The 22304-nt window shown below is 41.3% G+C and overlaps 1 protein-coding gene across 3 annotated transcripts in view; it reads right to left on the reverse strand.

Moving 5' to 3' along the window:
• Positions 1-22304, reverse strand: part of ANKRD31 (ankyrin repeat domain 31) — a 408642-nt gene that overhangs the window by 48050 nt on the left and 338288 nt on the right. For all 3 annotated transcript variants that reach the window (XM_075342271.1, XM_075342267.1, XM_075342277.1), the window contains one exon: positions 10451-11393. In XM_075342271.1, the coding sequence (XP_075198386.1) occupies positions 10451-11393 (943 nt within the window). The remainder of the gene's footprint in view (positions 1-10450; positions 11394-22304) is intronic.

Here is a 22304-nt window from a genome sequence, read left to right on the forward strand (position 1 = left end):
TCAATCATATACATGCTTTGTGGACATTTATTTTGACCTAAATGCATATATTTGGGGCTATATATTTTTTTTGCAGTCATTATTTCTGGTTGTTAGCCAATAAATAATTTAGACAAACACTTCTGGTGTTTCAATCTATTTTGGCTAGCATTTGATAAATGTTTTAGAAAACTATCATAGGACTACTCAAATTAATCAGAAAACATAATAAGAAAAATAATTGCTCAAATAATTCACTTAGCTTCGTTAGGCTTAGTGTCCCAAAGCAGCAGCTAATTTGGTAGATCACTAAATAATAAATTTGATTGTCAAGGTTTATTTAACACTGGCGAATCAAAAGCCTGTCAAATGTAAAACATATTAATAGGGTTTAAAGCTATGTTCACACCTTGATTTTTGCTGCTTTTTTCTGCAGCCAAAAACTGATTACTTGGCAGTAAATTTTGCAAAAAACAGGTTTTGATTCCTTTTTTGCTGCTTTTCGTGCTGCATTTTTACTGCTTTTTTGTGCCTTTTTACGGACCCTGAAGTTTAGCTTTGTTTCCACCTTGGAAGCAAGAACAGGACAAGGTGTTAGGCCACCAATGCAAGACGTATGTGAAACCATAAAGCATTTGTGGAAAAAAGGGACAATTTGATCAAATTTTTTTTTAGGGGAAAACATTTTTATGTCTGACAAAAAATAGTGATTATTCTGAAGAAAAAAAAGCTGGATTCAAGTATGAAGTTCAGCTATAAACTAAGCAAATACTCACAGACTAATGGTAGAAGATGTAAACTGTCCACGCTAAAAAGACTAATGCACTGCCAGAGAGCAGCAAGACCTCCATTAAATGGAGACATCACAGGTGCAAAGGGAGATGGTAAAATTGCACACTTGTGGCTTGCATAGGTCACTGTTCACACATGCAGGTTCACAGTATCTGGTATGCAGCCTATTAGTTATGCCCATCACAATAGATGCAAGCGGGCTGTGCCAGTACTAAATATGTGCTCCATGCAGGGACAGTGAGTGTAGTATGCAAGGCCTAACAAAAAGAGGCCTGGTTGCATCCTGTATAAAATATTCTGCGCAAAGGAATAAATAAATATATGAGGTTTTGATTGGTAGGTAATATGGCCATAGTAAGGAAGCCCACAATCCACGTCACGGATCCTCATTTTTGTGGGTCCCTACACTAATATTTCATAAATAAATTATATATATATATATATATATATATATAAAAATATATAAACAACAACAAAAAGAGGAATAAAAATCCTCCAAAAGCTAAGCAAATACTCACAGACTAATGGCAGAAGATGTAAACTGCCCAGGCCAAAAAGACTAATGCACTGCCAGGATGCAGTAAGACCTGCATTAAATGGAGACATCACAGGTGCAAAGGGAGATGGTAAAATTGCACACTTGTGGCTTGTATAGGTCACTGTTTTGCTGCATCCTGGCAGTGCATTAGTCTTTTTGGCCTGGGCAGTTTACATCTTCTGCCATTAGTCTGTGAGTATTTGCTTAGCTTTTGGAGAATTTTTATTCCTCTTTTTGTTGTTGTTTTTTATCAGCTATAAACTAAGTGTAAATAAGCTCACGAAAAAATACACAATTGCAAATATAAAAATGTAGTTGAATTGGTAGGGCATTGTTCACTTTCACACATTTGTAAGGCATTGAGTTGGTCAGGCATTCTTTGCTTTAACACATATCATTAATTTAATTAAACTTTACTAACAGTAATATCCATGCTCATGTGAGGACCTGGGAAAATCACAAAAATAAATGGGTTTCATATCCTGCTGTATTTGTGTTTTTTCACCAAAAATGCTGCAAAAACTGATAGAAGCAGTTTTGCACTCCCTCATTGGTTTCTATTGGTGAAAAAAATACTGCAAAAAGCTTCAAAGAATTGAAATGCTACAGTTTAAAAAACGAAGCTGTTTTCCAATTCAGTCAGTATAAAAAAAACAAGTAGGTGGCTGAGAATTCTGAAATCTCATAACTTTTGCTGATACTGTAAAAAACAGCTTTTTATTTTCATTAAAAAAATGCCGCAAAACCCCAATGTGTGAACATAGCAAAACATTTTGTATTTATTTTCACAAATGTGTTAGTGACATGATGCTGTAGAACTTAATAACGTATAAATATTAATAATACTTGCTAAATATACTTATAACCCCAACCTTTCTTATAGTATGAAATATACAGTATATGGCAGTTTCACATCCCCTTAAAGGACAAAAGTAAAGGAAAAAATTTAAAGAAGATTTTAAAAACATAATATAGGATGTGAGGATGAAAACCATACAGTTGAGACATCCAAAAATGTCGTCCAAGTATAAATCCCATTAAAGTGAACCTGTCAGATCCAATATGCACTCAGAACTACGAGCAGTTCTGGGTGTATATTGCTAATCCCTGCCTAATAGTCCCTGTATCTAATAGCACACATAAAGAGATCTTTAGAAATAGTATTTGTAACGATCTATGATATGCTAATGACCGCAGGGACTAGTCGTAAGGGCGTTAGTTCCCCCGACTAGTCCACCCTCTTAGCATGTTAAGGGTACTTTACACACGATATCGCTAACGATATATCGTCGTGGTCACAGTGTTCGTGACGTTCGTTCGTCCGGCGCCGTTAGCGATATCGTTGTGTGTGACTAAAAGGAGCGACGATCAACTATCGCAAAAACGTCAAAAATCGTTGCTCGTTCACACGTCGCTCCTTTTCATAATATCGTTGGTGGTGCATGCTACTAGTTGTTAGTCGTTCCTGCGGCATCACACATCGCTATGTGTGACACCGCAGGAACGACGAACATCTTCTTACCTGCGTCCACGGGCAATGAGGAATGAAAAAGGTGGGCGGCATGTTCCGGCCGCTCATCTCCACCCCTCCTCTGCTATTGGGCGGCCGTTTAGTGACGCCGCTGTGACGCCGAACGAACCACCCCCTTAAAGAAGAGATTGTTCGGTGTCTTCAGTGACGTCGCTAAGCAGGTATGTGCGTCTGACGCTGCCGTAGCGATATTGTTTGCTATGGCAGCGATCACCCCCATGACGAAACAGCGATGTGACGAAACAGCGATGTCTCAGCGTGTAAAGCACCCTTTGGCATGCCCACAGGGGTATACTAACATGCTATTCAATGCTCATTGCCTAGCATCACCGGGTTTAGCCTCAGTGCGCATGATGAGATGATGTGAAGTCACCGCACTTCTGGTCATGCGGACTATGAAGCAGGGTATACGTGTCCCGGCTTCCAAAAGGTCTAGTGCGCATTACCCGGAAGTGGTAGGACTTCTGATCATGCGCACTGAGCCTAAAGCCGGCGTCATCAGCGGTGATAACGAACACAAGTACTTGCATCACTGACGATAACGCTGGGCATTGAATAGAATGTTAGCACGTCCCTGTGGGCATGCTAATATGCCAAGAGGGCAGACTAGTCGGGGGAACTAACACCATTGCGACTAGTCCCTGCGCTTATTAGCATATCATAAAAGATCTTTAGAAATACTTTTTCTAAAGATCTCTTTATCTATGCTACTAGATGCAGGGACAGTTAGGCAGGGATTAGCAATATGCACCCAGAACCACGAGCAGTTCTCACAGGTTCCCTTTAAGTAGTTGCCATTTTTGGTTGTACCTTCCATATTAAGGAATAAAGGTTTTCAAAGTCCCGTTAAATAATAAGTCTTATGTTCATTGCAAGCTAGTTCCTAGTAACTGAATTCCAATATGATCTGATAAGATTCAATTGTGGCAATCCTAAAATATATAGAAGAGGCTGAAACCCAATCCGGATCCCGGAGAAAGGCCTCTATTTGTATTCCAATGAAATAGAAATAATAAATAAATAGATTCCTGTAATTGTAATGAAAGTTGCCTTCCTTATAATCTTTATTTAAACCATAAGAGTGAAATCATCATAGAGTGTCCATATAGTTCATGTTCAAACTAGGTGGGAGACTTTGGACTTTTTTGGGAGCTGTTAAATATTAAATTGGCGCAGGAAATTAAATCCCTTCTCTGAAGATAAGATCAATTGAGGTTTTCCTTCCCAAGTATATTTGAAGAATTGCAGATTACGTCCATCTATACTTTATTCCGGCATGATGAGTTCTTTAGTGATGGCTTTAAGAGCTTTCCAACCTTGCATTGTGGCTTTGCATAAGTCTTTGAAGAGAAGAAATGTATTGTAAGGATTAGGGAGTTTCACAGAGTATTTTTTGTCAAAGATAGTAGCTTATTTCTGACCAGTAAGAATTTAAAGGTCACAATCGCGTCACTTGGTGATTCATTGGAGATGCACTGAGGCTTTGGGATTCTGTGTGTTTCAAGCACCATTTATTTGTTGAGTCTGGGATGAGCTGGTTTGTCGTACTTTTTCCTTCTTGAGTAATCTTCTGTATTTGCCATCTGTAATTTAAAGGACTTCATCTCATTGTGTACACAGTTGAGAGAGTTTGTCAGATCATAGTTTTTCCTTGTATACATTTGAAATATTCTGTATTTGTTTGTTGATATTAGTGATATCATTAGTTACTTCTGAAACTAATTTGTTGTTTACTAAGTTGAGAGAGTTTGTCAGATTTGTTTTTTTCCTATGTAAATTTGAAATATCCTATTTTGTTTTGTTGATATTTGTGGTGGCATTATTTACTTTTTGAGGCTAACTCAGCGATCTGAGGAGACAATAACTCCGTCAATGAAAATAACAACTCATTTATTAGATTTTTGACAAACAATTCAGAAGCTGGTTTGTTTCTAACCAGATAGTATTTCTATGGATGACAATCTGTGTCATTAGAGGCATTGCCATTAAATAGATTCTTTATTTTTTCATTATTGGCAGCACATCGGCGTTGAAGGGAAAGTAAGAACGCCTTAATAATATTCCATAAAAAGGTTCTGAGGCTGGTACAGCCTGAATGTTCTGTATTAAATTCGCATTAACAAAGTTCTTATTATTATAAGTATCTGGATTGCTGGGATTATCATAGCCATTTTCTCTTAAGTCAAAATGATTCATGTAAACCAGATCATTACTGCTTTCACCAAGGGACCCATTGTAGTATATATATGATTCATTGGTCCGTAGTCACTATTATCACTATTACATCTGTGCTCTTCCAATGGTGCACGGCATTGAAATGCTGGAGCCCCAATTAAACTGTCCCAAAGACTCTCTGGTCCCAACGCAGCCTTTCGATCAAATAACCCAGACCTAGTACTTTCAGCTGTCTCTTCTGTGATGGACTACTACAACGAATAGCAGCCGCAGCCTCTGTTCTCCCGCACACATTCAGCTCTAATAGGTCATCACGCACCAGATCTGAGATGTCTGTTTCAGCCACCGATTAATTAGATCTATGGCGCTGATGATTGCACAATTCCTCTTCAATTGGAGCTTCCCAGTGACTTTCATTATAAGGGGATAGGTGACTATCCAGGATGCTGTGCAATAGTCGGCTTATTCCTTTCTTCCTCACCCCAGCCGACATAGTTGTAATCCAAATCATTGCAGTTGCCCTTGTTCTCTTCATTAGTACTGGGGGATCTTGTAATCTTAGTTTCAGTTTAATTTCTGCTACTTACATAGCCTTTGCAATGCCCACTTGATCATTGAAGAGAGACTCAGTCTTTCTTTTGTTGTTTAGTAATGATGGGATCAGCGTGTCCAACCGAGGCAAAAAGAAAACCCAGTTCGGGTACAGATTTGATCCCGGATATCTGGCCGGACACAGGTCCCCATATAAGTCTATGGGGACCAGAATCTGACCCTTTAAAATGGTGGTAGAAGAGATAGGGCAATTTGGAGCAGGCGCGTTATACTTACTGAGTCTCCAAAAGGCTCTAACGCTACTTCCGGGTTCGCTCATTATCCTTCATACATATTAACCGCTTCCCCCCCCCACCGGCAATCCCTGCATCTCTGGTTGCAGTCATGCCCACCCCCACTCAGCCAATCAGATGGGCTGTGTGTGCGTCTCTATTGCTGTAAAAATTGCGTTCTTCTCTATGCTTGCATAACGCGTTCTTTTCTTTGCTTGTATCGTGAATAATTATGGAATAAATCCATTGTAATAGTTTATGAAGTTTGGAGTGCCGATCCTTTATTTGCTGCATATTGTGGATATGAGTGCTGCCTGGATATTTTGATTTGTATTGCTGTAAAAATAAATAAATAAATTGGGGCAGGGTCTCCCTGTATTATGATACCTAGCACAGATAAAGCATACAGCTACAGGCTGCAGCCCCTAGCCTTGTGCTTATCTTGGCTGTGAATCAAAATAAGAGGAACCGCAACTGCTTATTTAAATAATTAAAAAAAAAAAATGGCATGTGGTCCCCCCAATTTTGATACCCAGCCAAGATAAAGCCGGCAGCTAGGAGCTGCTATTGTTGGGCTGAGGAGGCCCATGCTTATTGGGCCTCTCCAGCCTAAAAATAGTAGCCTGCAGCCACCCAGGATTGTAGCATTTATTAGATGCGACAGTCCCGGAACTTTACCCGGCTCATTCCGATTGCCTGGTGCATGGGCAATCGGGGTAATAAGGTGTTAATAACAGCTGCCACTAAGCCCTAGATTAGTAATGGGAGGCATCTCTTAGACCCCCGATTACTAATCTATAGGTGAAAACAAATAAACAAAAAAGTCCCAAAAAATTAATTTGAAATTAAATACAAAAACCTACCCTCTTTCACCCCATTATTAACCCCCCAAAACACCCAGGTCCGACGTAATCCCCACGTGGTGCCACGATGATTCCGGCTCTGCTACATATGAAGTGACAGTGCGCGGCCATAGAACATGACGGCCTGCTGTGCGCTTCAGGCAGAGAATGAGCCACGAGATGAGCAGCTTTGTCACTCAGGTTATTTGCAGTCACAGCTAGAGGTTCCCACAGCCCTAAACCTGTAATCGCAGGTAACCTCACCTGAGATCACTCAGTTCAATGAGGTAAACTGAGGTCAGGCTACCTGAGATCACAGATTTGGGACCGTGGGAACCTCCAGCAGTGACTGCAAATAATCTGAGTGATGTCACCACTCATCGCGCGGCTCAGTCTCTGCATGAAGCTCACAGCGGGCAGTCATGTTTAACGGCTTTGCGCTGTCACTTTAATTGTAGCAGAGCTGAAATCATTGTAGGACCTCATGTGGATTACATCGGACCTGTTTTTTTAATTTATTGAAATAATAATAATAATATAAAAAGCCGCATGCACTCGCTCTTATTTTGACACAGCCAAGAGAACCGCACAGCTCGGGGCTGCAGCCCCTAGCCGTATGCTTTATCTGGGTGTCATAATATGTGGGGACGCTACACTAATTTTTGTTATTTATTTAATTTTTACATCAATCTAGACACAGACACAGCACCTCTAATTGGCCGCAGTCAGACACACTGCCACTCAGGCTTGGGGCGCTGTCTGACTGCAACCAATCAGAGACGCCGGGACTGCCGGTGGGTAGGGAAAGCAGTGCATATGCCTAAAGATAATGAATGGCTCCGGAAGTAGAGTGTGCAGCCTGGAAGCAGTGTACAGCTGCATGGAGACCGGTGAGTATAACACGCTTGCTTTTTTCTTATTCTCCTATTTTTTTCTTTGATTTTTTTTATTACCTGGGTGGCTGGACCCAGATTGTTACCCGGAGTTCCCTGAGACCTCCGGGCCTGGGGTTGATGCTCGAGTTCTTTTGACCCGCGTGGATCCGGACATTTACAGTTCCCATCACTATTATTTAGTAAAGTCCTGACCTCTGAGGCTCAAAATAGGTATCTTAGATCAAATATAAACTTGCTCTTCATTTAGTTCAGAAGTTCAGATTATTGCCATGCTGTACTAGGCTTCTTTAGTGTTGAAGTCTCAGTGCTCTGTTTGGTTTTCTGCACAGAACCACAATCAATATTGTTTACCTTTCCAGCATTCAGCCACCTCCCTGAGGAATCCAATTGAAATGCATTTTTAATTTTTGAGATAAATCTTCTAGACATGGTTAGGAAGGTCTTCTGTTGTTATGAGGTTACTAAAATCCAGTTATAAGTCCTTTAGAAGTAGCTTTAGAAGAGTATACATGGAGCTCCAGGAAAACATGGCTGCTCCGGAGTTCCTGCAAACCATGCCTCTACCAAGTCATTTTTACCATGCAGTTAACACCATAAAAAGAAGACCCATAATACATTGGCGGAATTGTGTTTTCTGCACTATTTCACTGGAATTGATTGTTTTTCTCATTTTCCAGGACATTGGTAAAATGAATGCTGTTATCCAAAACTACAAAACATCCCTCAAGGAAAAAAAAGCCTTCTTTTGTATGTTTTTGTTGGAGAAAAAAAAAATCAAAAGTTATAGCTTTCGAAAGAAGGGCAGAGAAAAATGGAAGCACAAAGACAAAAAAAAAAAATTACTCGGGCGTGAAAAATTTAAAAGGAGTTAAGTGACAGTAGAAATAAGGACTGGGTCTTTCAACCTAGCTGTCTTATTCACTGTCAGATGTCGAAGGAAATATCTGAAATACTAAACTTGGATTATATGGTACTCAGTCTCCTTTGGAGAGAAGTCTGGGAGATTACCTCAACTTTTTTGTATACAGGCTGAGATATAAGACATAACATTAAGTAGAAGTACAACATTTATCATTTACAGATAGTGTACTGTACTTGCCTTAAATGATAAATTACTATATAGCTTAAAGATTTAATCTGCTATACATTAGCAAAGTGGTTTTCACTAAATACATTATTTTCTGTCTACAGAATAGGTGACTAAATGTATGATCATTGAGGGTAAACCCATGTCAGAATGGCTATATAATCCATTATTGAAAGTTTTACTGTCTAGTAGCTGGGCTCATCTTAATATGAGACAGGAAAACTTTAAAAATTCATATAAGAACGGCTGTATAATATTAAAGTAAGTCTGCCATCACTGGATTTAAGAGTCCATTTACACTGCAAAATTACCATGAATAGGTGTACCTAGTAGTGCCTGTTTTCCAATACGTCATAGTTCTCTGCAGTGCATCATTCTCTGTAACCAGGACCTGTACTGATGAGAATGGCAGCCTATATGCACTGAAGGATCTATTACTTACCATTTAGTGTGAAAATGAACTGCGATTTGTGTAAACAGGCTATTAAACGACTGCCAATCAAGGTTAGTACCACCGATTGGTTTGTGTAAATGAACTTAAAGGGTTGATCACATACCTACAATGTCATTTCTACATACAAAACTGCACACTTATCACTATCCAGATGATCCCTAAATGTGTTTATTTTTTTACTTCACTTCTCCTGTGACTTTTTGTTTGCGGGGAGTGTTAAATGGGACACAGAAGGCTGGGTCTTCAGTCACTCCTGGAACTGGACATCATCTGGGGCGGCACTGCTGTTACTTTCTACAGTTTCCTACATTGCCACCCTGTGAAGATGTCCTGGATCCCTGACGCTGATAAGAGCTGTGGGAGAAGTGAGTGCAGCACCGGCAGTCTGCTTTTATCTCCACTGCCGCAGTTTCTATATGTGAAACAAGACATTGTCAAATTATGGAGATAGAAGCAGTGAGTTACACAAATGCTCCCGCAAAACCTCTATCACTGCCCTCAAACAAATCATCATCACTGGAAGGTGATAGAAACTGTGTGAGTGACACCACTACTGCCCCTTGATTATTTGTTTGAGGGTAGAGATAGAAGTTTTACAAGAGGTGCTAGTGTCACTCACTGCTTCTATCTCTGCCCCAAGATGACGTTTTCTTTCCGTTAGAAGATGTGGCCAAGAAGTTACACTCACCTCCCCTCCCACAACTTCTATCAGCATGGAAACAGGAAATCATCAGAGGGCGGCAATGCAAGAAACTTTAGTATGTAACTTCAATGCTGCCCTTTGGTGACATCCTGTTCCTGGAGGGGTGATAGTTGCTGCAGAGAAGTGAGTGCAGCCCAAGACTTGTGTGATATCCCATTTGAGACTGCACTCAAACAAAATTTCACAGGAAGTGAAGTAAAAAAAACACATTTAGGGCTTAGCTAGAAAGGGAAACGTGTAGGGCATTTTATAATGAAGCTTGCTTAGTAAATAACTGCTGAGTGATCAATATTGCCTTACTTTATGCGTTTATTGCTGAGTAAAACTATTATTTATATGGCTTGTGTGCTATGATGTAACAGCATTGTAAAATATGTACACCCATAGTTTTTAAAATACTTATAGAAGAGAGTCGAAACGCTTGCTTTTATTGCCATGAGGAGATAGATTTACTGTACATGGGAGCATAGAAGGCATGCCTCGTATTATTTTCTATAGTTATTATGGTAAGACACACATCGGCATGGTACGGGTCTTCTGCCAACATAAGGTTTGATTTCTAAGTTTTCAGATATAGGAACACAGATACATGAAGAAGCTTGTAAAAGAGTAAATATTTAATAAACTACCTGTATCTGGAAGCTTAGTACATCCACTCCTGGTTTTAGTTTTCCCAACTTCATGAGTTTTTTAAATGGAAATTTTCTATTTTTTTTCTCGGTTTCTATGCATGTCTTTTGTTTTTCAGATACTAGTTGGCTGTCAATATTCTCATAGACCTTCTGGCTTAATACATTACTTGTTGGCCCTGTTGCTTTATGCTGAAGCTTCCAATATTCTGATGCATCATACATGGCAGGGATCTCGTGACTTGCCTGCTGAATTTCATAATAATTAAATCTTTGTAGCTGTTGATCAGTATCAGCAGCCAGATGTCTTTCTTCTGATATTTCATGGATGTTCTTTTCAGTAGAAATATTGTTTTTTCTTGCAATATCTAATGCCATGCTTACAGGAAATGAAATCTGAGATTCGCTTCCTTGTGCCCTGGCGTCTAGATGATCATTCAGTATGATTGAACATGAGTCAAAGCTTAATGGACCGTTTTCTAGCCCTCCTGGTTTCTGTGTTGGTGTAAGATCTGCGTTGTGTTGACCGGTCCTTTCACTAATCATGACGGCAGTGGGCACCTCTGCAGCTCTGCTTATCTCTGAACTCGAAATGCATTTGCTAATTGTACTTAGAGATTGGCTGTTTTCGGCATCTGGCTCTCTGTCCACTGCTGGTATTTTCGTTGTCATAGTACTTCCATTAGCAATGTTGGCTTCGAGCCATTCATTAACTGCACATAAAGCAGATATCTGATTCCTTTCAGGAGAAGCATGACAATAATGCAGAGTTGAGCTGGTCTCTCCATTATTAGCATCTGATTTTTTGCTGTGTTGATGTGCTGTTATTTTCAGTGTCACTTCTTTCTGATTACGCACTACCTGCAGCAATGTTTTCTGGTTAGATGCCAGTTTAGCTATCTTGTCCCTTAGTATTCCTTGCCTAAATGAATCTGCAGAAGCCCTTTTGTTGAATAAATAACAAAAGAAAGAGAATTACAGTCTTGTAAATCCAATATTACCACAAGGTTTACTTCATATACTATAAACAGTGGGGGAAATAAGTATTTGATCCCTTGCTGATTTTGTAAGTTTGCTCACTGACAAAGACAAGAACAGTCTATAATTTTAAGAAAAGGTTAATTTTAACAGTGAAAGATAGAATATCCAAAATATAAACCAGAAAATCACATTGTGTAAATTATATAAATTTATTTGCATTTTGCAGAGAGAAATAAGTATTTGATCCCTCTGACAAACAAGACTTAATACTTGGTGGCAAAACCCTTGTTGGCAAGCACAGCAGTCAGAGGTTTTTGTTGTTGATGATGAGGTTTGCATACATGTCAGGAGGAATTTTGGTCCACTCCTCTTTGCAGATCATCACTAAATCATTAATATTCTGAGGCTGTCACTTGGCAACTCAGAGCTTCAGCTCCTCCATAAGTAGTTTCCTTCTCACCCAGCATCTTACTTATGGTTTTGTAGCTCATTGCAGCCTTGTGCATCCTTAGGCCTGTTTCACACATCAGTGAATCTGGTACATTTGTGCTAGTTTTTATACGTACCAGAATCACTGACATACGCAGACCCATTAAAATCTATGGGTCTGCACACACATCAGTGATTTTTCACTGACCGTGTCTCTGTGCGGCATATATGCGTGTCCGTGTGCTCCGCACAGAGACATGTCCTTTTTTTTGGCATCACTGATATCCCACAGACCACACGAAGCACGTACCAGAAAAACACGGAAGAGAGGAAGTCCAGCTCACCAAAGACTGACCTGCTGGTAATATTAAGAGTCCTGCGCACGGAATATGGCTCGGCAACCATCCAGAGTAAAAGATAAAGAAAAAGGTTTCCAGCGACCAAGGATGAAGTATAAAATCCTTTTTTATTAAATGACAAAAAGTAAAAATCCAGCAGGTACCATATGCATGTCAGAAAATTGCAGAACAACGCGTTTCGACGCTTCAGGTCTTAGTCATGTTCTGACTTTAAGTGTGACCAGCTCCCTTTTATCGGATCCCTCCTCCACTAGTAGAAAAACACGGACACTGAAAATAAAAAGCATTTTTAATGCACCTTCTCCAGCGATGCCGGTCTCTGTCCTCTGCTGGCTGCTGCTTCAGAGCCGGCTAATTACTGACATGCATATTCATGTATGCAGGCACAGCCGACCAGGAAGTAGCTGCAGCGGGGGCGGAAACACAGCAGAGTCGAAGAATTCAGTACCACGGACAGCAGGAGCGAGGACAGGTGAGTTTATCTCAATGTGCAATCACGTATCACGGAGTACGGATCATGGATTGCACATGGACAACCCACATGTGCCGTGAATCACGGCACATGGAAGGACATATGCGTTTTTAACACGTCAGTGAAAAACGTCTGCTTTTCCACTGACGTGTGAAACAGGTCTAAGAAAGTTCTTTGGTCTTGCCCATGTTGTAGTGGTTAGAGTCTGACTGATTAATTGAGTCTGTGGACAGGAGTCTCGTATAGAGGTGACAATTTAAGACAGCTGACTTTAATGCACGTAACAAGTTGATTAGGAGCATCTAAGTGGTCTGTAGGAGCCAGAACTCTTAATGGTTGGTAGGGGATCAAATACTTATTTCTCTCTGAAAAATGCATATAAATTTATATAATTTAAACAATGTGATTTTCTGGATTTTATTTTGAATATTTTATCTCTCACTGTTAAATTTAACCTACCCTTAAAATTATATATAGACTGTTCATGTCTAAGTTAGTGGGCAAACATACAAAATCAGCAAGGGATCAAATAATTATTTCCCCCACTGTACTTTTACTTCTTACCGATATGGACCCAGATAGGCAGAAATGGAACAATTCAACAAGAAACAAGACAGGTTCACAATTATCTGGATATCCATAAACATGGGGGAATAGCATAAAACAATTAGGGACTGAAACACCTGGGAATAAAAGAACCTTTATTGTAATGGGGCTGTCCAAGCTGAAATGAAAACTTTGTAGTCACTCAATGGGACCAATTCATTAACACTGTCGTTGTGCACACCAGCCTTAGGCTATGTGCACACGTTGAGTATTTGGTGCAGAAATTTTCTGCATCAAATCTGCACCTTCTGGCAGAAAACACACCTAACAGAGCATGTGTTTGGTGCATTTTTGTACCATGCGTCTTTCTTAATTAAATCAATGGATGGAAGGACTAAAAAGCACAGGCAAAAATGCACCAACAATTGACATGCTGCAGATTATTTTCTACCATTTTAAACCATCGAAAACGCAATGTGCGCACACAGCCTTAATGTTTAGCACCCCTGGAGTATGATACACCTAATTCACCTAAAAGGAGCACGCCATTTAATGAATTTGGTACATCTCTTAACTGGTGTGTGACAAAGCCAAAAATGTACCCCAGTCACTGACTGGACACCCATTTCTAGGGTTAGTTATGCCACTAATCATGAATTTCATACCGCAAATGTTGGCTTAGCTGTATGAGACTGCTATGTAAATGCCCCAAAATTGCAATATTTCTGCACATCTTACAAGTTGTGCAATAATATTGTGACTTATTAAGGTTACTGTGTCAGAAGTCTGGCATAACACACCTTAATGACTTGGCCCCTATGCGTTCCCCGAGCACTGATGGGATCTGCATACTTGAAGTCACATGCCAATTAGACTCCGAAGCTTTTCTCACTTATCTTCCATTGTAAAAAGTCGGCATGTGACTGTATATAAGCAAGTCCTACCCGGATAGAGACTACAGGGGAACCATATCAGTGTACATATTGCTGCTACGATATTTACTGTGACTACTATCTATGTCAGAATGGTTGTATAACAGTTTTAGAAAAGTTTAAAAACTATCTTTACCCACCCAGCCTGATTGCCAGCTTCTCAGTGCTGCTCAGATCTCACACTGCTGAGTACAAGCTGCAGCTGTCAGTCAGGTTGGGTGGGCAGAGACTGAATACACGTAAAATCATGAGCTATATTTATTCCATAAATTAAGTCATAAAAACTCAGCTTAATAACAGGATTATACAACCATTTTAACAGAATTTCAAAGTAACTACAGTACATCAGCCTCATCAGACCTAAGAGCGGCATGTAATAATGCAGAGATTGTACTCTAAATTTGGTGATTGATCCACTTTATAGGCTACATACACCTTTGTAATAAACCTTTGTGTTTCAATGTTTCTACAACTAAATAATAACCAACTTTGCAAAGAGCGTACAACCAAAATTTTAAGAAAAAAAACAAACAACGAGAGAGACAAGCGCACATAGGATAACTCTAGGAGGTAAATGGGACTATGGGGTGAGAAAGTACTCACCTGATGGGGCTGTGGCTGGCACATCTCCAATAAAGCTGTGTTGTAATTAGATGCTGCAGTCACCCCGACAGAAAGAGCTTCTTCTTCTGTATGTAAATAATTGGTAGAGGTCTTGGTGTATAATACTGACTAAGGTGCTGAAGTTTGTTTTGAAAAAGGGTTCGGTCTGAAACTGAATTGTGTCAATAAAAAACTACTTTTTTTCCAAGTGTGCAACTACTCTTCTTCAATAGCAACGCAGTCAGTACTATAGGCCTTTACCTCTATCATTTATCGTTTACAACAAAAAGTTAGTTTTGTGTCTACAGTTCCTGTACAGACCTACGTATCCCCAAAGTAACAAGTAACAGACAAAAAGCAAACTATGTAGTCTGATAATGCTGTAAAATTGTCTTTTATTTACCCCCCACTTTTTGCTAGTCTATTGAATGTCTGCTAACATAATGTAGGGTACAGTATGTAGATGACTTCAAATACTTCAACGCCCACTGAAGAGCAATAAAGGGTTATTTCTAAAATTGCAATTTTTTTTAGAAAACAAAATATCTGCATGACTATTGCTAATTTACAGCATAAGGCCAACATTAGCATAACTAGAGTTTGATGGGCCCCGGTGTAAAATTAGGACTGGTGCCCCCCCTCGAGGTACAGAATGATTACATGGACACTTGGCTCTTTCCCTCAGCAACCAGGAGGGGGAGAAGGGCAGGACAGTGCAGCTGTGAGAGGCAAATAGGAGTATAAAATAAAAGAGGGTAGTGGTGGAGGGAGGCAGGAGAGTGCAGCTGTGGGGGAGGGGGACAGGAGAGTGCAGCTGTGGGGGAGGGGGACAGGAGAGTGCAGCTGTGGGGGAGGGAGGCAGGAGAATGCAGCTGTGGGGGAGAGAGGCAGGAGAGTGCAGCTGTGGGGGAGGGAGGCAGGAGAGTGCAGCTGTGGGGGAGGGCAGGAGAGTGCAGCTATGGGAGAGGGGGGCAGGAAAGTGCAGCTGTGGGGGAAGGGGGCAGAAGAGTGCATCTGTGAGAGGCAAATAAGAGGACAGAAAAGGGTAGTGGGGCTAGTGTCATCATTCAGGGAGCTCCAGTACTCACTTCAGGTCACATTGTGTTCCTCTGGAGCCTCCCCCTCCTACTACAGCCAACTATAAAGCAATGGCAGGGCAGGAGAGAGGGATGCACAAGCCTGAGACTCCACAGCAGCTCCGTGCCACTGGGCGGGCCTTACTGAAGGTGGGCGTGGCTTACTCATGTGAGGCTCCGGAGCAGTGAGTGCAGGGGATGGCCGTGCTCAGCATTTCTCCCCTCTTCTGATGGATGGAACATGTAGCATATATGCTGTATGCTGGAGGAGAGACTGTCAGGGGCCCAGTGGGGGATCCATCACCCAGCAGATGCACAAAGCCAGCGGCCGGGTGATCACTGTGCCCATAAGCCCACCCACTTCTCAGCCTCGGCTTCAGTGGAAAGAGGTGGGCGGGATTATGGGCGTGGAGAGCACTGAATATACAATTGCTTAAGTAGCCGGGACATGTGTTAGCTCCAGAGCCGCCTGCTTCCTTCTGTGACGCTGCAATGTGCAGGGACCAGACGGTCAGTGCTGCAATATATTTCAGCTGGATCTGCACACTTGGACCCACATCCAGCTGAAACAAGTGCAGAGTTTCTCGGGCCCCCTGAGCCCCCGGTCGCAGTGGCGACCCCTGCGATAGCAATTGTTCCGCCCCTGAAGGCCAATAAAAAGTTTATTTCTTGTACTTTTGTGTCTTTTTTTCCATCTCATTCTGCCCCTCTGTGCACCCAGCGTTACAGAGATGAAAGTAAGATGGTATTTCCCAGCAGTATTCTGCTTCTGTTCAGTGCTACAGGCCCTGGTCGTGATAGCTGCAAATCAGTGCAGAATGATTAGTTCTGTATGTACAGAGATCTGAGATCACATTCTGATTTTAGGAATAATCCTTTATTTGGGTTTTGTTCTGCTGTGAGCATATGTGCCTATAAGTTTTTACTGTCAAAGACAATCTGCCATGAAAATCATAACGACAAATACCACTGAGAATTTAGCTGCCGAAATTGTTCGTATTTGCAACACATTTCATCTTTGCAAAGAGTGAAATCTGTACTGACAATTGCAACATAAATGACATACTGGAAATTTTAAATGTGCAGAGCTGGTTAATTCGCATTGGATTATTTCTGCAGTGAGTGGATGAGATTTTATGAAGCCATTATCACAATGCGGACATGTAGAGGATTTTCCACACAATAATTTACAGCAGAAAAATCAGCTTCATAGAGACTCTGTGGGGACATATCTTAAGGCTTTGTGCGCACGTAAATGCTGAATTTTCTGCAGCGATTTGACAGCACATGTGTGCGTCAAGTAACTGCAGAAACACTGCGTAATGGATGCAGTGTTTGAGCAGAATAAATCCCGATTTCATGCGCTCGGGATGCTGCCCCCACCATAGACAGAGTGGGAGCTGCATCCAAAGCGCACGGAATAATTGACATGCTGCTTTTTTGAACACACGGATTTGGGTCAAAATTTTAGCATCCAAATCGCTGCGTTTAAAAAAGCAACGTGCGGATGGATTATGCACAATCTACATAGATTGTGCTGGGGACGCAGGATGCATATGCATTTACGCTGCAGTGCTAGACGCAGCGTAAATGCATAAATCTACGCAACGTGCGAACAAGCCCTAAACGTTTAACCATAGACAGGAGACAGAAGGCTATGGCTGAAGGATTGGACTACATAGTTTGTATGTATTCTGTTAACATCAAGGAAAATAGAAACTATAGACACAAAATCAAAGACTTGTTTCTTCAGTTTTCATTTTACATGCATTGAGAGAATCTAAGGGCCGCTTTACATACTGCGACATCGCTAGCATTTGCTGGCGATGTCGAGCGCGATAGCACCCGCCCCCGTCATACGGCCGATATGTGGTGATTGCTGCCGTAGCGAACATTATTGGTACGGCAGCGTCACGCGCACATACCTGTTCAGCGACGTCGCTCACCGCGACGTCACTAAGCGGCCGGCCAATAGAAGCGGAGGGGCGAAGATGAGTGGGACATAACATCCCGCCCACATCCTTCCTTCCTCATTGCCAGCGAACGCAGGTAAGGTGAGGTTCCTCGTTCCTGCTGTGTCACACATAGCGATGTGTGTTGCCGCAGGAACGACGAACAACATCGTACCTGCAGCTGCAACAATAATTGAGAATGGACCCCCATGTCACCGATTAGCGATTTTGAACGTTTTTGCGCCAATTCAAAATCGCTCATAGGTGTCACACGCAACGACATCGCTAACGTGGCCGGATGTGCGTCACAAATTCCGTGATCCCGACGACATCGCTTTAGTGATGTCGTAGCGTGTAAAGCGGCCCTAAGATAGTGGTTGGAAATGATAGTTTAACATCTCATGCTGCATAACATGCTGCAAAGGAACTCTGCATTGACAACTTCTGTTGCCCCATGGTGCATAAATGGCCAACTCTTAAAATTTCCTCAGTCAGCTAAAATGTTATTGCTCTAAATTCTAAGTGTATCAACATCATGTCCAAAGTTTTATCTTCACAACTATAGGAAGGAGTGGATTTTTGAGATTATACTTACCTGATAATCTCTTTTTTTTGTTACCTACATTGGGGGACACAGGAAACCATGGGTGTATGATGCTGCCACGAGGAGGATGACATTAAAGCTGGAGTCACACGAGCGTATGAAAACTCAGTCCCATTCCCCTCCTGAAAAGTTGGATGAATGGTATCCATGTGGTAGCCCATGTGTCATGCGAGTGCTATGCGAGTGGGTGATTTTTTACTCAATTGTCATCAGTGTGCTGTCCGTGTGCAATCTGTTTTTTTTCTCAGCAGCTATTAGTCATTTACAGTCATTTACAGGACCATTGACAGACATTTACAGGACAATTTACAGTGTTCTGTGCTCCATGATAGTAATGTATCCATAAAAACAGACGCCACTTGGATGATCCGTGTGCTTTCTGTGTAGCGTCCATTTTTTTCTCGCACCCATTGACTTGTATTGGCGAGTCTCGCACAATTTCGGCATCCACTGGAAGCATGCTGCAATTTTTTTCTCAGCCACACTCTGGATAAGAAAAGAACGGACCATCTGCTCCAACTCATTGACTAACATTGGTCAGAGTGCAATGCGAGATTTTCTTGTATTGCACTCGTCCTAGTAATACGCTCGTGTGAGCGTACCCTAAGTATCACAATCAAACAAAAAAAGTTGGTTCCTACTCAGCAGGCTGCACACGCCTACTGGCACAAAGCTAGTCAGTTACTGAGAAGGCAGTAGAAAAAGCAGAAAAAAATCCAAAGAAAACACCAAACACAAGCCTAGCAGGGGAACAAAGAAAAAAAAAAAGGTGTGGGTGGTGTTGCCCACTGAAGGCTACAAGAAAAGGGATTTTATTTAAAAAAATCTGATTTTCTTTGGGGGACAAAAGAGAAATACGGCACTCCAAAATATAGGCTGGTGCCCAGATAGGATCCCACTCTGTGTCTGTATATAAGAAGAATCCGGCACTCAAATGGCAGTGAAAAGTGAATCTTTAATTTGTGGCTCATGTCAAACACATGACGTTTTGGTCTATTCTGACCTTTGTCAAACCAACATAGAGATAACGAGCCAGACAGAGCGAGTACTGTGGGCGCTGGTAGTGGTAGAGAGCAGGACGCTCGGTGTGATGCGCATAATGACCGAAACATCACATGTTTGACACTTGAGCCACAAATTAAAGATTCCTATTTCTTTGGGGGACAAGAAAAATCATGTGACATCCATAAGCAATCTCAAGGGTGGGAAATATATGAATATGTAAAGCAAATCCCTCATGTAGTCACCCGAGTATCTCCCACTAGCAGCACCTTCTGGAGAAGACTTGCATTCGCCGAGGTAGAAAAAAAATATTGTGGTGACCTCGTGAGATTCGTACCAATGAATGAAGGCCTTCCAGATACTATGGTAAATAGGAGACAAGGACGATTTCCATTCCTCAATCATGGTCTGCACAACTTGAGGATTTTAAACTGAGGCTTCAACAGCCATGCTGTGAAATTGAAGGACTGTGAAGTCGGGGGGAAGAGAACACTGGGAAAGTCAGACCAGTTGAGTCAGAAGTCTCTGATGAAGAGGTTGACAAATTACATGATCTTCTAGGCCAGCCGAGGGCGGCTAGGATGACAGGAACTCCTTTCAACTTGATCTTCTTAAGTAACATAAGAAGCAGAGGTAGAAGAAGAAACAGATGATGGGAGAAAAATTAAAACCAAAGAATCGCCAGAGCACTAAAGTCAACTGCTCGTAGGTTGAAAGATCTTGACAAAAGCAGAGGAACTTTGCTGTTGTGTTAGCAATACATCAAGGTAACAACTAGAGTGCACCACCGTAGGCAGATCTGGTTGCAGACAGTCAGGTGCACAGACCAGTCTCCAGCATTTAATCACTTACAAAATTTGTCACCCAGTTGTCTATTCCTGGTACAGTCATATGAAAGTAATGTTAACCTTTTTTCTTTATAACAATTTGGGGTTTTGCAACAGCTATTTCAGTTTCATACATCTAATAACTGATGGACTGAGTAATATTTCTGGGTTGAAATGAGGTTTATTGTACTAACAGAAAATGTGCAATCCGCATTTAAACAAAATTTGACCAGTGCAAAAGTATGGGCACCCTTATCAATTTCTTGATTTGAACACTCCTTACTACTTTTTACTGACTTACTAAAGCACTAAATTGGTTTTGTAACCTCATTGAGCTTTGAACTTCATAGGCAGGTGTATCCAATCATGAGAAAAGGTATTTAAGGTGGCCACTTACAAGTTGTTCTCCTATTTGAATCTCCTATGAAGAGTGGCATTATGGGCTCCTCAAAATAACTTTCAAATGATCTGAAAACAAAGATTATTCAATGGAGTTGTTCAGGGGACGGATACAAAAAATTGTCTCAGAGATTGAGACTGTCAGTTTCCACTGTGAGAAACATAGTAAGGAAATGGAAGAAAACAGGTACAGTTCTTGTTAAGCCCAGAAGTGGCAGGCCAAGAAAAATATCAGAAAGGCAGAAAAGAAGAATGGTGAGCACAGTCAAGGACAATCCACAGACCACCTCCAAAGACCTGAGCATCATCTTGCTGCAGATGGTGTCAATGTGCATCGGTCAACAATACAGCGCACGTTGCACAAGGAGAAGCTGTATGGGAGAGTGATGCAAAAGAAGCCGTTTCTGCAAGCACACCACAAACAGTCGCCTGAGGTATGCAAAAGCACATTTGGACAAGCCAGTTACATTTTGGAAGAAGGTCCTGTGGACCGATGAAACAAACATTGAGTTGTTTGGTCATACAAAAAGGCGTTATGAATGGAGGCAAAAACCACGGCATTCCAAGAAAAGCACTTGCTACCCACAGTAAAATTTGGTGGAGGTTCCATCATGCTTTGGGGCCGTGTGGCCAATGCCGGCATCGGGAATCTTGTTAAAGTTGAGGGTCGTATGGATTCAACTCAGTACCAGCAGCTTCTTGACAATAATGTGCAAGAATCAGTGATGAAGTTGAAGTTACGCAGGGGATGGATATTTCAGCAAGACAATGATCCAAAACACCGCTCCAAATCTACTCAGGCATTCATGCAGAGGAACAATTACAATGTTCTGGAATGGCCATCCCAGTCCTGAATATCATTGAAAATCTGTGGGATGATTTGAAGCGTGCTGTCCATGCTCGGCGACCATGAAACTTAACTGAACTGGAATTGTTTTGTAAACAGGAATGGTCAAATATACCTTCATCCAGGATCTAGGAACTCATTAAAAGTTCAGGAAGTGACTAGAGGCTGTTATTTTTGCAAAAGGAGGATCTACAAAATATTAATGTCACTTTTATGTTGAGGTGCCCATACTTTTGCACCGGTCAAATGTTGTTTAAATGCGGATTGCACATTTTCTGTTAGTACAATAAACCTCATTTCAATCCAGAAATATTACTCAGTCCATCAGTTATTAGATATATGAAACTGAAATAGCTGTTGCAAAAACCCAAATTGTTATAAAGAAAAAAGGTTAACATTAATAGGGGTGCCCAAACTTTTTCATATGACTGTATGTGAACAGCTGAAATTGCTGGAGTTGTTAGTTTTGCTCAGCCAAGAATCTGTGAGCCCTCCTTGAATGATAGATGACTCCGAATCCCCTCTTGATGATTAATGTATTCCGCTGTGGTGACATTGTCAGACTGAATGTGGACTAGAAGGCCCAAAAGTCGGACATGCCAATGGAGAATGGTCAGATGAATTGCTCCGAGTTTCAAGATGTTAATATCAAGTAGGGCTTCAGAACTCTTCCATTGATCCTGCACCGTAAACGTCCAGAAGACTGTTCCCCAACTGAGAAGACAGATGTATGTCGTCACAATCTGCTAATAAATCAGAAAAAAGGAATGACCTACAGTACAGACCAAAAGTTTGGACACACCTTCTCCTTGAAAAAGTTTTCTT

This window comes from Anomaloglossus baeobatrachus, chromosome 1 (assembly GCF_048569485.1).
Source record: "Anomaloglossus baeobatrachus isolate aAnoBae1 chromosome 1, aAnoBae1.hap1, whole genome shotgun sequence".
In the NCBI taxonomy this organism is placed as follows: Eukaryota; Metazoa; Chordata; class Amphibia; order Anura; family Aromobatidae; genus Anomaloglossus; species Anomaloglossus baeobatrachus.